This window comes from Bos taurus, chromosome 2 (assembly GCF_002263795.3).
Source record: "Bos taurus isolate L1 Dominette 01449 registration number 42190680 breed Hereford chromosome 2, ARS-UCD2.0, whole genome shotgun sequence".
NCBI lineage: Eukaryota > Metazoa > Chordata > Mammalia > Artiodactyla > Bovidae > Bos > Bos taurus.
The window spans coordinates 106,018,758-106,032,670 of record NC_037329.1 but is presented as its reverse complement, the minus strand read 5'-3'; the positions used below and the strand labels follow the sequence as shown (position 1 = coordinate 106,032,670).

Here is a 13,913-nt window from a genome sequence, read left to right as displayed (position 1 = left end):
CCTGCAATGCGATGGCCCCTTGTCTCTAGACTTCAGGGCTCCTCCCCATCTTTCCCCCTCCCCTCATTATTCTTAGTGTTACCGAACATCTCCTGCTTGCATTAAGCTCTGCATCCTTCATCTCCCCTGGTCCCTCTCCTACTCAGGCATCTTCAGTGGCTTCCCAGTGCTGGCAGCTGAAAGCTTTAACTCCTCTGCTGGGTGTTCAGAGTCTCCTATCATCCAGCCTGGAGGGAAACTTTCAGGCCAGTCTGCTTCCCTCATCTCCTACATGCCTTTCAATGCCATCTTTTCCTTCACCCATCCTGTGTCCCAGCCGAAGGGGATTCTTTTGATGTGGGAAGCGTTCCCACCTCCATGCCTTGTTTGTGTGGTTATTTTCTCCTGAAATGCCCTTTCCCCATCGCCACCTTCAAAACCTGCCCATGGACCTCGTAAGTTCCAGGTTCTGAGCAGAGCCCGAGCTTCTTGACAAAAATGACCTGTGGGCTTCCTGCCCTTCTGGGGCTCACAGGGGGAGCCACGCAGTAGACAAACAAAAGCAGTGTGTTCTTGAGGCCCGCCTCAGGTGCCCCCTCTTCCATGGAGTATGCCTGGGCAACCCCTCACTCCCCTCCAGCTTTCTCTGTGCTATTACAGCCCCGGATCCTCTGCCACAGCACGGGCCTCATCTGGCCAAGGGGACAGTGTGGCTTGCTAGGAAAGGCAGGTATTGCAGGCAGGCCGACCTGGTATCAGTCCTGATGCTGTTACTTGATAGATGTGCCATCTTGGCTCTCACAGGATTGTTGAACTGCCTGAGCCTCTATAAGATGAGGATGCTAAGGACCTACTTCAGGGGGGTCATGAAGAAGGGAGGGTGTCATTCGAGGTGAGTGCCTGGAGTTGTTGGGGGAGGCATGTGCAGTGGGTGTCAGCAAGAACTTCTCTGGAAGCAACCCAAGTGTCCGCTGATGGATGGACGGGTAAGCACAGTGCGGTATAGTCATCCAATGGAGTAGTATTCAGCCTCAAAGAAGAATGCAACTCTGATACATGCTGCAACATGAAAGAGTCTTGAAACCATTAGGCAGAGTATGTTAGTTTGTTGGGTCTGGCATAGCAAAATATCACACACTCAGTGGTTTATTTATTTATTTGGCTGCCCTGGATCTTAGTTGCGACACACAAGCTTTTCAATCTTGTTGCAACATGCAGCATGCAAGCTCTTAGTTGTGGCATGTGGCATCTAATTCCCTGACCAGGAATCTCACCCAGGCCTCCTGCATTGGGAGCGTGGAGACTTCGCCACTGGACCACCAGGGAAGACCCACAAACTCAGTGCTTTAAACAACAGAACTTTATTTTCTCGCAGTGTGGAGGCTGGAGGTCATGATCAAGGTGCCGGCAGGTTTGGTTTTCGCTGAGGCCCTCCTTGGCTTGTAGCTGGCCACTTTCTCCTTGTGTCTTCACGTGGTCCTCCCTTTGCGCAGGTCCCCCTAGTGACTCTCTGTGGGTCTTGATCTTATCTTGTAAGGATACCAGTCATATTGGATTAGGGCCCACCTTAATGGCCTCACTTTAACTTAATCACCCCTGGGGCTTCCCTGGTGGCTCAGATGGTGAAGAGCCTGCCTGCAACACAGGAGACGTGGGTTTGATCCCTGGATCAGCATGATTCCCTGGAGAAAGGAATGGCTACCCACTCCAGTGTTCTTGCCTGGAGATTCCCACGGACAGAGGAGCCTGGCAGGCTACAGTCCATGGGGTTGCAAAGAGTCAGACACAACTGAGGGACTAATACACATATTTAAAGGCCCCATCTCTACATACAGTCATATTGTGAGGTACTGGGGGTTTGGACTTCAACCTAAGAATTTGGAGGGATACTTCAGCTTATAACATTTAGTGAAATAATTCAGACAAAAAGACAAATATTGTATGATTCCTCTTATATGAGGTACCTAGAATAGGCAAGTTCATAGGAACAGAAAGTAGATGAGAGGTTACTGGGGCCGGGGACGGTTGGGGGGGAGTGAGGAATTATTGTTTGATGGGTGTAGGGTTTTTCTATTTTGGAATAATGAAAATGTTCTGGAAATGGATAGTGGAGATGATTATACAGCATTGTTAATATACAATGCCACTGATTTACACTTAAAATGGTAAATTTTATGTTATGTGCATTTTACCATAATTAAAGCGGGGGAGAGGCAAGCCAGATATGGGGGAGATCTCTTTTCTGCTCAGGATTATATGAAATGCTCAATTCCCAGACTCAAGTGGTTCTAGTTTGGCTGGGCTGTCCTCCAGTCCTGGGGACCAGGTGGACATGGGTGTGGGGACCCGTGGGAGGCTGGGATGTTGTGTAACCAATCCTGATTGAGAATGGGAGTGTCGCCCAGCTGGGGATGAGGTCCTGCCACTCGTCAGGTAGTGAGGTTCTGGGGGCAGTGGGAGGCAGGTGCCTGGGTTTTCACCTACGACTCTCCCCTTCCAGCTGGTTGACTCTGTTATGATCTCTTCAAGCCTCAGTTTCTTCATCTGTAAAATGGGAGCAGAATACCAACTCTGCAGGATTGGAGGGTCTCAGAGACGACACAAGCATATGGTAGATCAGCTCCCTTGAGTAGGTGCCTAACAGTCGTGGTAACTGGTGCCTCCTGTCCTTGGGCCTTGAGTCGCTTTCATCTTTCCAGAAATCTTTCGTGTGCACCTCCTGTGTGCTGGGACTAGCATGATGAACAAGGCATGCTCCTTTCCTTTAGGGCACTTGATTTCTCTAGTGAGTAACAGATTATAGACAAGGAAATAAACACATCTGTAATTACACGTTGTATTTAGAGCTGGGAAGGAGAGATAGGAATTCAGGAGAGAGAATAGCTATGTGTGTGTGTGTGTGTGTGTGTGTGTGTGTGTGTGTGTATAGCTTAAGGGAGTCAGGGAGGGCTTCTCTCTAGGGTGGTAGCATTTAAGCCAAAGCCAGAAGAATAGGAAGGACCCAGCTGTGCAGACAGCTGGGCTAAGAACATCTGGGCAAGAAAACTGCATACTCAGAGGCCCTGAGGAAGAACAGAGCTAGGTGTGTCCCGAGGACTGAGAGGAGCCCACCCCTTGGGTGTGGCTTTGGGCCTGGACAAGGTGAATGGACAGAGTGACAGTGGGGAACCGGCCAGGGGGCGGGTTGTGCAGGGAGCCCCCTGACTGGGCTGCCTGCTCTCAGGACTCTCTTGTCCTGGGGGGGTCCCCAAGGCTGTGTCCTGTTGTTGGCACTGTTCCCGGGGACCTTTGAAGTTCAGAAAATACTAGTGGGTGGAGGGCTGATGAATGCCAGGCTTTGGCCCCAGTGCCAGGCTATGGAGCCTGATAACGCTCACATCCTGGCAGCATTCCTGTCTTTCTACCTCCAGAGCTGCATCGTTCTACTGCAGTGGCCTTGGGCAAGTCGTTACCCTTGCTGTGCCTTAGTTTCTTCATCTGTGAAATGGGGATAAAACAGTATAACTCATGCATCTTTTTCCCTGTGAACTTTAAAGAAACTTTCCCTCCTGACCCTCCCACCCCATCCCGCCCCTCTAGGTCATCACAGAGCACAGGCTGGGCTCTCTGTGCCCATATAGCAGCTTCCCACTAGCTATCTATTTTACACATGATAGTGTATATATGTCAGCGCTACTGTCTCAGTTCATCCCACCGTCTCCTTCCCTACCTATGTCCAAAGTCTGCATTTTTATTAGGATCAAATGAGTCTAGGGAAAGGGCTTAGGACAGTAACAGACACATAGGCACATCCCATAAACTTTCTGTTCCTGCTCTAGTTGTGTAGGGCTCTGGGGAAATTCATCTTTACCGGAGAGTGGGCACGGCAGAGAGGGCTGCGGCACAACCCTGTCTACAGCCAGACTGCTGGGGCTGCGTCCTGCCTTCTCTGCTCGACACTTGATTGACCTCTGTGCCTTGGTCTTCTCAGTCACAAAATGGGATGCTCAGGGTTGTGGGAATGAAGTGAATTAATTCACGCCAGGGACAAAGCAGAGTGCCTGGCGGGTAGCAAGTTTGATGGGAGTATTTGCTGCTGCTGCTGCTTTTAGTGTTGTTACAGTTTTCAGAATGGAAAGGCTGAACCTTAGGCCCACCAGCCCGCATCCTCTGTCTGCCGACGGATCATGGAGGGAGACTTGGGGAGAAGGCTTACCTGAGGCTGAATTTCTGGGCCTGAGTCCTGGAATCCTGTCCTGCCAGCCCTGGGGAGACAAATGACTGGCACCCCCTGTGTCTGCCCTCTTTGCATAGGGAGGGCTGCTAGCTGGAGTCCCCCGGGGCCAGTGGGAGTGGTCGCTGCAGACACCAGGAGTGTGGGGCCACAGGGCACAGGCCAGAGTGGCAAGGGGCTCTGGCCCTCCCTGGTACATTCCAGGTTCCTGAGGGGGTGGCCAGGAGCCAGGGTGCCGGAGGGAAGGAGAGAGCCTTTTAAGGAAACATTTCTCTGCTTTAAAAAAAAAAAAAAATAGAGAGACAAGAAACATTGAAACACACAACAAAGTTAGTGGGCTGGCTGGCGGGCCGGCCTGGAATGCGCAGCTGTGGGCAGTGGGTGGAGGAGGCCCTGGGGGGCAGCAGGCCACGAAGGGGCACCCCGGCATCAGGCCTGCAAACTGGGGGTCCACAGTACAGATCTAAGTCCTCAGAGAGGACAAGGACAGGACCTGGGGTTAGGTTCCATGGCTCCCCGCTGCTTCAGGGTGGTACTTGGAGAAGGGAATGGCAACCCACTCCAGTATTCTTGCCTGGAGAATGCCATGGACATAAGAGCCTGGTGGGCTACAGTCCAGGGGGTTGCAAGGAGTCGGACATGATTGAGCGACTAGTACTTTAGTCCTAGAGAAGAGGCTCTCCCTCTTGTCTCAGAGGACACCTGTCCGTCCTGCCTTTGCCTCATCATGTGTCCGTAACCCCCCTCACTTCCCTAACCCCCAGTCCCGAATGGAGACCAGACGCACTCTCGGGTACTGCAGGGGAAGACAGCGGTGGTGGATGGGGCTTGCCTGTGTCTGGGATGCCATGGCACTAGCCAGCAGCGTCCCGTCCTCTTGCAGCTGATTGCACATTTAGGTTCTCAGCCCTGTTCCAGCTCTAGCTCCGAGAGAAGGAGCAGAGCAGGGTGCTGATCTGTGGGTTGACCCACTCCCACCCGGACCTGAGGACCCATGGGTGATAGGAGGTGGGATAGGAGGGCCTGGCCCCAGGGGTTGAAACCTACAAGAGTGGGATTTAGGGCTGGGGTGCAAGGATCCAGGGAGGAAGGAGGTCACTGCTGGATGCTGGACTCCTGCTCTGAAAGGGCCTAGGGGACTGCAAGCGTCCCCGTGACTGAGAGCTTGTCTGATGGGCAGGGCGCCCTGAAGGCTGCAGCCACCTCCAGACTTTCCTGCCCTTCTGCCCTGTTCTCCTGGCATCCTCCACCCCACCCCTGGTCACTGATCAGCTGTGTGACCTTGGGAAAGTTGTTTAATTTCTCTGTGCCCCCTGTACCTCAACTGGTGGTAGGTGTGTGTGCTGTGCTAAGTCGCTTCAGTCGTGTCTGACTCTTTGTGAAACTTATGGATGATAACTCACCAGGCTCCTTTGTCCATGGAGTTCTCCAAGCATGAATACTGCAGGGGGTTGCCATGCTCTCCTCCAAGGGTGATAGGTACTGAGACTCAACCCAGGTCACTTTGCTGAGTTGGCAGGGAGCCTGCAGCGTGACTGCCAAGAACCCAGGGATGCCAACTCCTAGCCCCTCTACCTCTTCCAGAGCCTGGGGCACATGGTTCCACAGGTGTGGGCCCCTTCTAAGCTGGCATGTCAAGCCAGGTGGTCCCTGGAGCTGGTCAGATGATAGAACAGGGTCAGGGGACAGAAAGGCTCAGCTGAGGGTGACGCCCCTATGAACAGCCAGCTCCACCTGAGGCTGGGGGCTGTCACTGCTCTTCTGGGGAAGGGGCCAGATCGCCCACTGTTGGAGAAGGTAGCCACCTGCCCTTTGGCGATCCATGGCTTGTGTCCAGACATCCTCATGCCTGGGGCTGGGGGACGTGGGGAGAGCTTCCCCCTCCGTCCCCTCTGTGGGCCCCTACGTGGTGTTCAGGTCAGGAATTGGAGCCAAGGTTGAGGTATGAGCTCCAAGAAAAACGTGTCCTGGCTAGAAAAAAAGGAACACATCGAGTCTCTGATAAAGGCCTCTGCTAATTGTCAGGGTAGTGGTTTGGCTGCCGGGCCCCTGGGGAGGGAGTGTTATCTCAGCGTAGGGAGAATCCAGCCCCCTCTCTCTGCCCATCTCCCTCTGACTTGAGGCCACGGGGCCACCCCCTCCCTCATCAGAGAAGATGAGGATGATGACAAAATAATAGCTCACCCTCGGAGAGTGTTTCCACCCTCAAGACCTTCCACGTGTATTAGCAGAGTGGCTAGTTTCTTTTGAAAGAGCCGACAGGCCCTTCCCCATGCTGTTTCCCCACACAGTCTGGGAAGCTTGGCCAGCCCTCTGCAGCTCTGACCTTGGAATGAGACACCTTGGCATTTGGGAGAATGGAGGAGGTGACCTTTCCTAGAGGTCTTAAACATGGTTTAAAAAAAAAAAAAAAACACACCAAATCTTACCATATTGCAGAAAATTTAGAAAATAGAAAGAAAAAAAAAAAAACCACCTTATTACCTTAACTTTGGTGCTTTGACCTCCAGTCTTTCTGCATATTTCTTTGTACAGAATTTTAAGAATGTGTCCATTTCACTTTTGCCTCTTCATCTGAGCACTGTTGCCTAGGCGTTTTCTCGTGTTGCTACACAGTCTTCCAATGAACTCTCCTACTGGAGGGTGTCAGTGTTTGTGAACTGAAGGGCGGGGTGTCTAGCCCCGGCTGGTGGGGGAGCAAAATGATTTCAGGAGGCCCTGGGTTTCTGTGGGGATGAAAGATGCTAACCTTGCCCTTTCTCTGTTCCTCCCACAGGTGGCTGCCCCCTGCATTCCTCCTTCCAGCCATGAACTGGTGGTGAGTGACAGTCCATTCCTGCCCCGCCAGCCCACCCTCCTCTCTTTCCGCAGCTCCTGCTTCAGCTTACTTTGCCTGCATGCATGCTCAGTCGCTTCAGTTGTGTCCGACTCTTTGCAACCCCATGAACTGTAGCCCTCCAGGCTCCTCTGTCCATGGGATTTCCCAGGCAAGAATACTGGAGTGGGTTGCCAGTCCCTTCTCCAGGGGATCTTCCAGACCTAGGGATCCAACCCATGTCTCATGTGTGTCCTGCATTGTAGGCAGATTCGTTACCGCTGAGCCACTGGGGAAGCCCCAAGCATCCTGGTAGCTCCCACAGGTGCTGGGCCATTAGGTAATGAGGAGGAAGGGGCCGTGTCCTGAAGCTGAAGCCCAACTAGAAGGAAATGAGTCATGAGGTCCCTTCGTGACTTCATGAGACTCGCGGCCTCTTGTTTCAATCTTGAGACTCAAGTCCTTAGAAAAGCCCATAAAAGGGCATCCTGCCTGTCTCTAGGCCTGGTCAGGTGCCTGTTGTCTTGGGGCTTACAGAACAGGGGGATGGCATCTCCTTTGACCTGCCTGGTCCCTGGTCAGGTCCCTTTTGCCTGAGCCCTTCTGTCCCCTGACTCTGTTCTATCATCTGACCAGCTCCAGGGACCACCTGGCTTGACATGCCAGCTTAGAAGGGGTCCACACCTGTGGAACCATGTGCCCTGGGCTCTGGGATGGATGGCATGACCCACAGAGTTCAGGTACCTGGGAAGTTAGTCACATTGAGGTGGCCTGCTGCATCTCCAGGCTCTTTGGCTGACTCTGCTTTTCTGCCCTCCCTCCATGTCCCCCAGTGCCGCACTGCTCCCTCTTTCCTCCAGTCAGGCTTCCAGAAAAGTGTGGATGGGCAGGACTCCTGTGAGTTACGGGCTGGGGAGAGGGGCCTGCTCCAGACCCATCCCAGCTGGGCTGCTTTGGAATGTTTCCCTCCCTGCCGTCTCTCTGTCTTCTTACCCTTCACAGCTCCCTCCTGCTCCCCAGCCCAGCACAGGAGGCAGTCGGGGGCCCTGGGGACTGGAGAGGGAGGGCCCTGCCTGCACTCAGGTATGTGTGTGCAGGCCCGCACCCATGTGTGTACTTGTTTGTGACTAGAGTTCGTGATGGAGGGCCCAAGTGGGCACCATCCCACTGATCGGTGTGGCGGTGCCTGTGGTGACATTGATGTGGGTGGGAGTCTTGGGGAGTAGGCAAGGGCCCAGTGGGGCCCAGGCAGTTGGAGGTGTCTGCACATGACTTGCTCAGCCTGGATGCTGGCATCTCACTCGGGTTTCCTGGTCTTTTCTCTTCTGACACCCACGTGCTGTGTGACAGTGGGCCAGTACTGCCCTCTTTCTGGGCCTCAGGTTCCCTTTTTGTCAAAGAAGGGGGCTGCACTCGAAGCTCCAAAGGCCTTCTCAGTTCTGATACATATCCGCCTCCCATCCTTCCCCTCCCTATTCAGGGTCATTGGTGGAATGAAATAAAGCATGCAAAAAAAAAAAAAAAAAAAGTATGCAGAAGTGATTATGACTCTTAGATGTCTCTTGGATGCAGAGCAGAGTCACTGCCCTCTGCCCTCTCGGTCTAGGCCCTGCCATGACTTGCTTGGCCTGGGTACTGGAACATTCCACAACCTGGCTCAGGCAGGAGTCCCTTCTGGTATCTAATTGCAGTTCCTCCAGCTGGAATGCCAACCTGTTCCCTTCTGTTCCAACCTGTGACCCCTCCTCACATAAACAAAGCTCACAAGACTCCCAGAGGTCAGGCATTCCATGTCCTTTCCTCGCATCGGCCCCTCCTTCCTAATCTCACTGGGCTCAAATGCTTTTGGGCCTCACCTCTGCCTAGCTGTGTGTCTCCAGATGTGGAGTATTCTTTGCACAGAGCTCAGTCAAAGGTCATCTCACAACAGCAGGGCTTAGGGGTCGAATACTGTGGGGATGAGGCCAGAGTGCAGGCCTGGTTTGGAACTGCCAGGGAGAACTCTCTCTGGGATTGCGGAAGGGCAGGCAGGGAGGGGTGGAGAGGAAGGAGCCCACATCTCAGCATTTCAACCCGATTACTACTTGGCCACTGAGAACAGAATGTTCTTGGCTGGTTGAGGATAGTTGGGGGGCTCTGGAGTCTAGGGCTCTCCAGGCAGGAGCCAGACGCTTGACCTCCAGGAGTCTCGTGAGCTTTGTTTACATGAGGAGGGGTCAGGGATTGGAACAGAAGGGAATAGGTTGGCTTTCCGACTGGAGGAATTGCAGTTAGATACCAGAAGGGATGAGCTTCCCAGGTGGCACTAGTGATAAAGAACCCATCTGCCAGTGCAGGAGATACAAAGAGACGTGGGTTCAAACCCTGGGTCTGGAAGATCCCCTGGAGGAGGGCATGCAACCCACTCCAGTATTCTTGCCTCAAGAATCCCATGGACAGAGGAGCCTGGTGGGCCACAGTCCATAGGGTCACAAAGAGTCGGACACGACTGAAGCTACTTGCACAGCACAGCATGGTACCAGAAAGGACTCCTGCCTGGGCCAGGCTGTGGAATGTTCCCATCTCTAATGTGCCTGCCCGAGCAGAGGGGCTCTGAGTCTCGTGGACGTTGCATGAGCCAACTGGTGGAGGAGTGGTTGTGACAACAAAGATTTCCCCGCCTGAGTCAGGATACTCCACTTCCCCCCAGAAGTGATCAAGAGGGAGGGAGTTCCCCGAGGCCTGGGTCTGTGACCATGGACACGTTGGTTAACCTCTCTGGACCTCAGTTTCTCCTCTGCGGGTTGGGAGTTAGTAACAGTACCTACCTTATAAGGCTGTGAAAAGAATCAGTTCAGTCAGTTCAGTCGCTCAGTCGTGTCCGACTCTTTGTGACCCCATGAATCGCAGCACGCCAGGCCTCCCTGTCCATCACCAACTCCCGGAGTTCACTCAGACCCACGTCCATCGAGTCGGTGATACCATCCAGCCATCTCATCCTCTGTCGTCCCCTTCTCCTCCTGCCCCCAATCCCTCCCAGCATCAGAGTCTTTTCCAATGAGTCAACTCTTCACATGAGGTGGCCAAAGTACTGGAGTTTCAGCTTCAGCATCAGTCCTTACAATGAATATTCAGGATTGATTTCCTTTAGGAAGAACTAGTTGGATCTCCTTGCAGTCCAAAGGACTCTCAAGAGTCTTCTCCAACACCACAGTTCAAAAGCATCAATTCTTTGGCGCTCAGCCTTCTTCACAGTCCAACTCTCACATCCATACATGACGACAGGTGAAACGAATAAAAGGAACAAATTAGCTCACTGAATCAGTCTGTGTTCAAATCCTCCAATGGCTGCTCACCCCTGAGAGTAAAGGCCCAGGTTCTTCCATTGGTCTACACAGCCCTACAATGATGGGCAGATTTCCTTTCTCACCTCATCTTCTGAAAGCTCCCTCCTTCTCTCAGTCTGCTGTGACCACCTGGCCTTCTTGCTGGTCTTGAACATCAGGCAGATACTGCCTCAGGGCCTTTGCACTTGCTGACCTTTTCCCAAGGATACCTGCCAGGCTCTTTCCCTCCTTGAGATCTTTACTCAAGTGTCAGATTTCCCTTCCCCCAGCAACCCACTCTCTCTTCCCTGCCTTCTTTGCCCCTCAGCATGTGTCACCATCTTACTTGCTGATCTCCTTTAAAAGCCTCCCACCAACATGGAGAAGGCAATGGCATCCCACTCCAGTACTCTTGCCTGGAAAATCCCATGGATGGAGGAGCCTGGTAGGCTGTAGTCCATGGGATCGCTAAGAGTCGGACACGACTGAAGTGACTTAGCAGCAGCAGCAGCAGCAGCAGCATGGAAACATACATTACCATATGTAAAATAGACAGCCTGTGAGAATTTGCTGTATGACTCAGGAAACTCTAAGGGGGCTCAGTAACAACCCAGATGGGTGGGGTGGGAATTGAGGTGGGAAGGATGTTCAGGTGGGAGGGGACATGGGTAAACTTATGGCTGATTTATGTTGATGTTTGATAGAAACCAACACAATACTGCAAAGCAATTATCCTTCAATTAAAAATAAATAAAAAAAAATAGCCTCCCACCACACCAGCATGTAAACTCTATGATGACAAGGGGTTTCTGTCCGCTGTGTTCACTGCTGTATTCCCACTATCTGACACACAGTAGGTACTCAGTGCATGCTTATTGTGTGGCTGGAAGAAAGGCATTCAGCCAGATGCTCAGCGAAGATTAGGTGCTCAATAAACAGGACTGTTGTCCTCTGACTCTTTGTTCTTGGGCCATGGGGGTCTATTAGGGGGGCCAGTCTCCAGCTGGAAGCTCTGATACTGTCCCTGGGGAGGGAAAGTGGCCCAGGGGAAGCTGGGAGAAAGTTTGGCTTCCCCTAGAGAGCACTCAACACCTGTTTCCTCACGGCAGGCAGGCAAGGGCTTTGAGCAGGTTCAGAAGAGGGAGGAAAGGGCGGGTCGTATTTTTCCTTCCTTTTCCCTTCCATGCCTGCCCTTCAGCCTCTGCAGGGCTGGTCTCTGGGCTCCCCGACTCCTCCCTCTTGCCTCACACTGTGTTCGTCTTTCTGTTGAGTTTTCTCCATGTCCCCAGCTCTCCCTCTGGCCTTCTCACCCATCTCACTTCCGTTCAGCCCCCACCCCGCTGCCCCAGGATTGGGACCACTCATCCTTGGGCCCGGGATCTCTGCCAGCCTCAGGGCCCTGCCAGCCAAACATTTTCCAGCCTGTGCCAGGCCAACCAGGGCAGAGTGGCTTAATCTTCAACCCGTATTTTCGTCTTACTCAACAGATGTTGCCCAAGGGCTTGAGGAGAAGGGTCCTAGGGTCACCTCCCTCCTGTGGGGTCCACTGCTGGGGGCAGGCTGGAGAGGGGTGAGGGGGTGCTTGTCGGGGATGCTCCTGATCCTTGGAAAGCGCTGAGGCAGCTCTTCTCAACTTCGGAAAAATAAGAGTCCAAAGGAATTTCCCCAGGGTGATGGCCAAGTGCAGTGGCCACTGAAGTGGGCTGGATCTGAGCCCTTCTGCACCCAAAGCCTGGCACCCAGGAGACCTGGGTGGGGGGAGAGCTGTGTGGGCACTGCTTCTCCTCTACAGGGCAGCCCCAAAACCAGGATGTGAAATGTCCTGCGGAACAAGTCCTATTGAATCACAGGTGGGGTGGAGAGTGTGTTGTGGGGGATGGGGATGCCAGGTTGATTTCAGTAATCAGAGCAAGTGAAAAGCTAACCCATGTATGGAATTTCCTCTTTGCAGACCTTTGTTGTGAGAGCTTTACAAAAATAAACTCATTTATTCTTCAGCACAGTGCAGTAAAGGAGGTGCTGTGATTACCCCAATGTCTCAGATGAAGAACCCTGATAAGACTTAAGGCCGCAGAGTTGTTTGGAAGGGGCCCTGGGGTTTCACCTCAGTAGCCTGGCACCAGGGTCCACACTCATAACCATGATTGTGACAAACGGGATTGGTTTATTACACAGCAGCTGCGGTTCTCAGAGCCTTTCCCCTGATGCTGGGCTCCCCGAGCCCACAGTGACTTGTGTGGAGGTCTGGACAGGTGTGGGCCCATCCTGGGGAGAGGAGCAAACTGGTGCTTAGAAAGACCAGGTGACTGGTTCACAGTCACACAGCAGTGGGGGGTAGGCTGGATCAGGAGTGGGGTTGTGGATTCCTAGGCCAGCTTTCCCCCCGATACCCTCAGTGATTGCTGCTGATGTCAATGCCTGCTATTGCCAAGTGGGCTTCTCCTGGATTTCTTCTTCTAAACAGTGCTAGTCACGAGCCAGAGGGCCTGGGATTTAGGGGCCAGTCTATCCATCCATCTGTCTGCCATCCATCTTGTAGCTCGCCAGGCTCCTCTGGCTATGGAATTTTCCAGGCAAAGAGTCCTGGAGTGGGTAACCATTCCCTTTTCCAGGAGATCTTCCCAATCCAGAGATTGAACTTGAGTCTCCTACATTAGCAGGCAGATTCTTTATCACTGAGCCACCAGGGAAGCCCCATAACCCACTCTCCATCCATCTATCTGCCCTCTGTCCTACCACCTAACATCTCCCCAGCACCTCCCTTGTGCCGGGCACTGTTTTCATGCTGGTTCTTTTCTGCCGAGTGCCAGGGCTTCTGGAGGGCAGATGTGGATTCAGTGGGCATGGAGCCACAGAAGTGAGAGGACCACAGGACATCTAGTCAAATCCTGCTCTTTCTTAGGAGAAGAAACTGAGGCACCGACATTGTTTTTTTCACTCTGATTCACTTTTTTTTTAAATTGTGGTAAAATATGTATGTACGCACAAAGTCTCTTTGGTTATGTCCAAATCTTTGCAACCCCATGGACTGTAGACCTCCAGGCACCTCTGTCCATGGAACTCTCCAGGCAAGAATACTGGAGTAGGTTGCCATACCTTCCTCCAGGGGATCTTCTCGACCTAGGGATCAAACCCGTGTCTCCAGCGGCTCCTACATTGCAGGCGGAATCTTTACCGCTGAGCCACCAGGGAAACCTGTGGTAAAATACGCATAACATACAAATTATCATTTTAATCATTTTGGAGTCCACAATCAGTGTATTAAGTACACCCGATTCATTGGACAACCATCACCACCATCCACCTCCAGAACGCTTTTCATCTTGTGAAACACAAGGCTCTACACCCATTAAATAAGAGCTCTGTAGTCCCTGCCAGCCACCTTTCTACTTTCTGCCTCTGTAAGTCTGATGACTTAATGTACCTCATGAGTGGATTCATACAAAATCTGTCCTTTGTGACTGGCTTATTACCCCCAGAGTAATGTCCTCAAGGTTCATCCATGCTGTAGCATGTGTCAGAATGTCCTTCCTTTTTAAGGCTGAGTAATGGGGTCGCAAAGAGTCGGACACGACTGAGCGACTGAACTGAACTGAACACT

At 52.6% G+C, this 13,913-nt stretch overlaps 1 protein-coding gene across 21 annotated transcripts in view; it reads left to right on the top strand.

Moving 5' to 3' along the window:
- TNS1 (tensin 1) overlaps nt 1-13,913 on the top strand; it is a 266,797-nt gene that overhangs the window by 136,203 nt on the left and 116,681 nt on the right. For all 21 annotated transcript variants that reach the window (NM_001434864.1, NM_001434866.1, NM_001434863.1 and 18 more), the window contains one exon: nt 6,969-7,010. Coding sequence is in view for 2 of the 21 variants with exons in the window: in NM_001434860.1 (NP_001421789.1) it covers nt 6,969-7,010 (42 nt within the window). In the remaining 19 variants the exon portion in view is untranslated. The remainder of the gene's footprint in view (nt 1-6,968; nt 7,011-13,913) is intronic.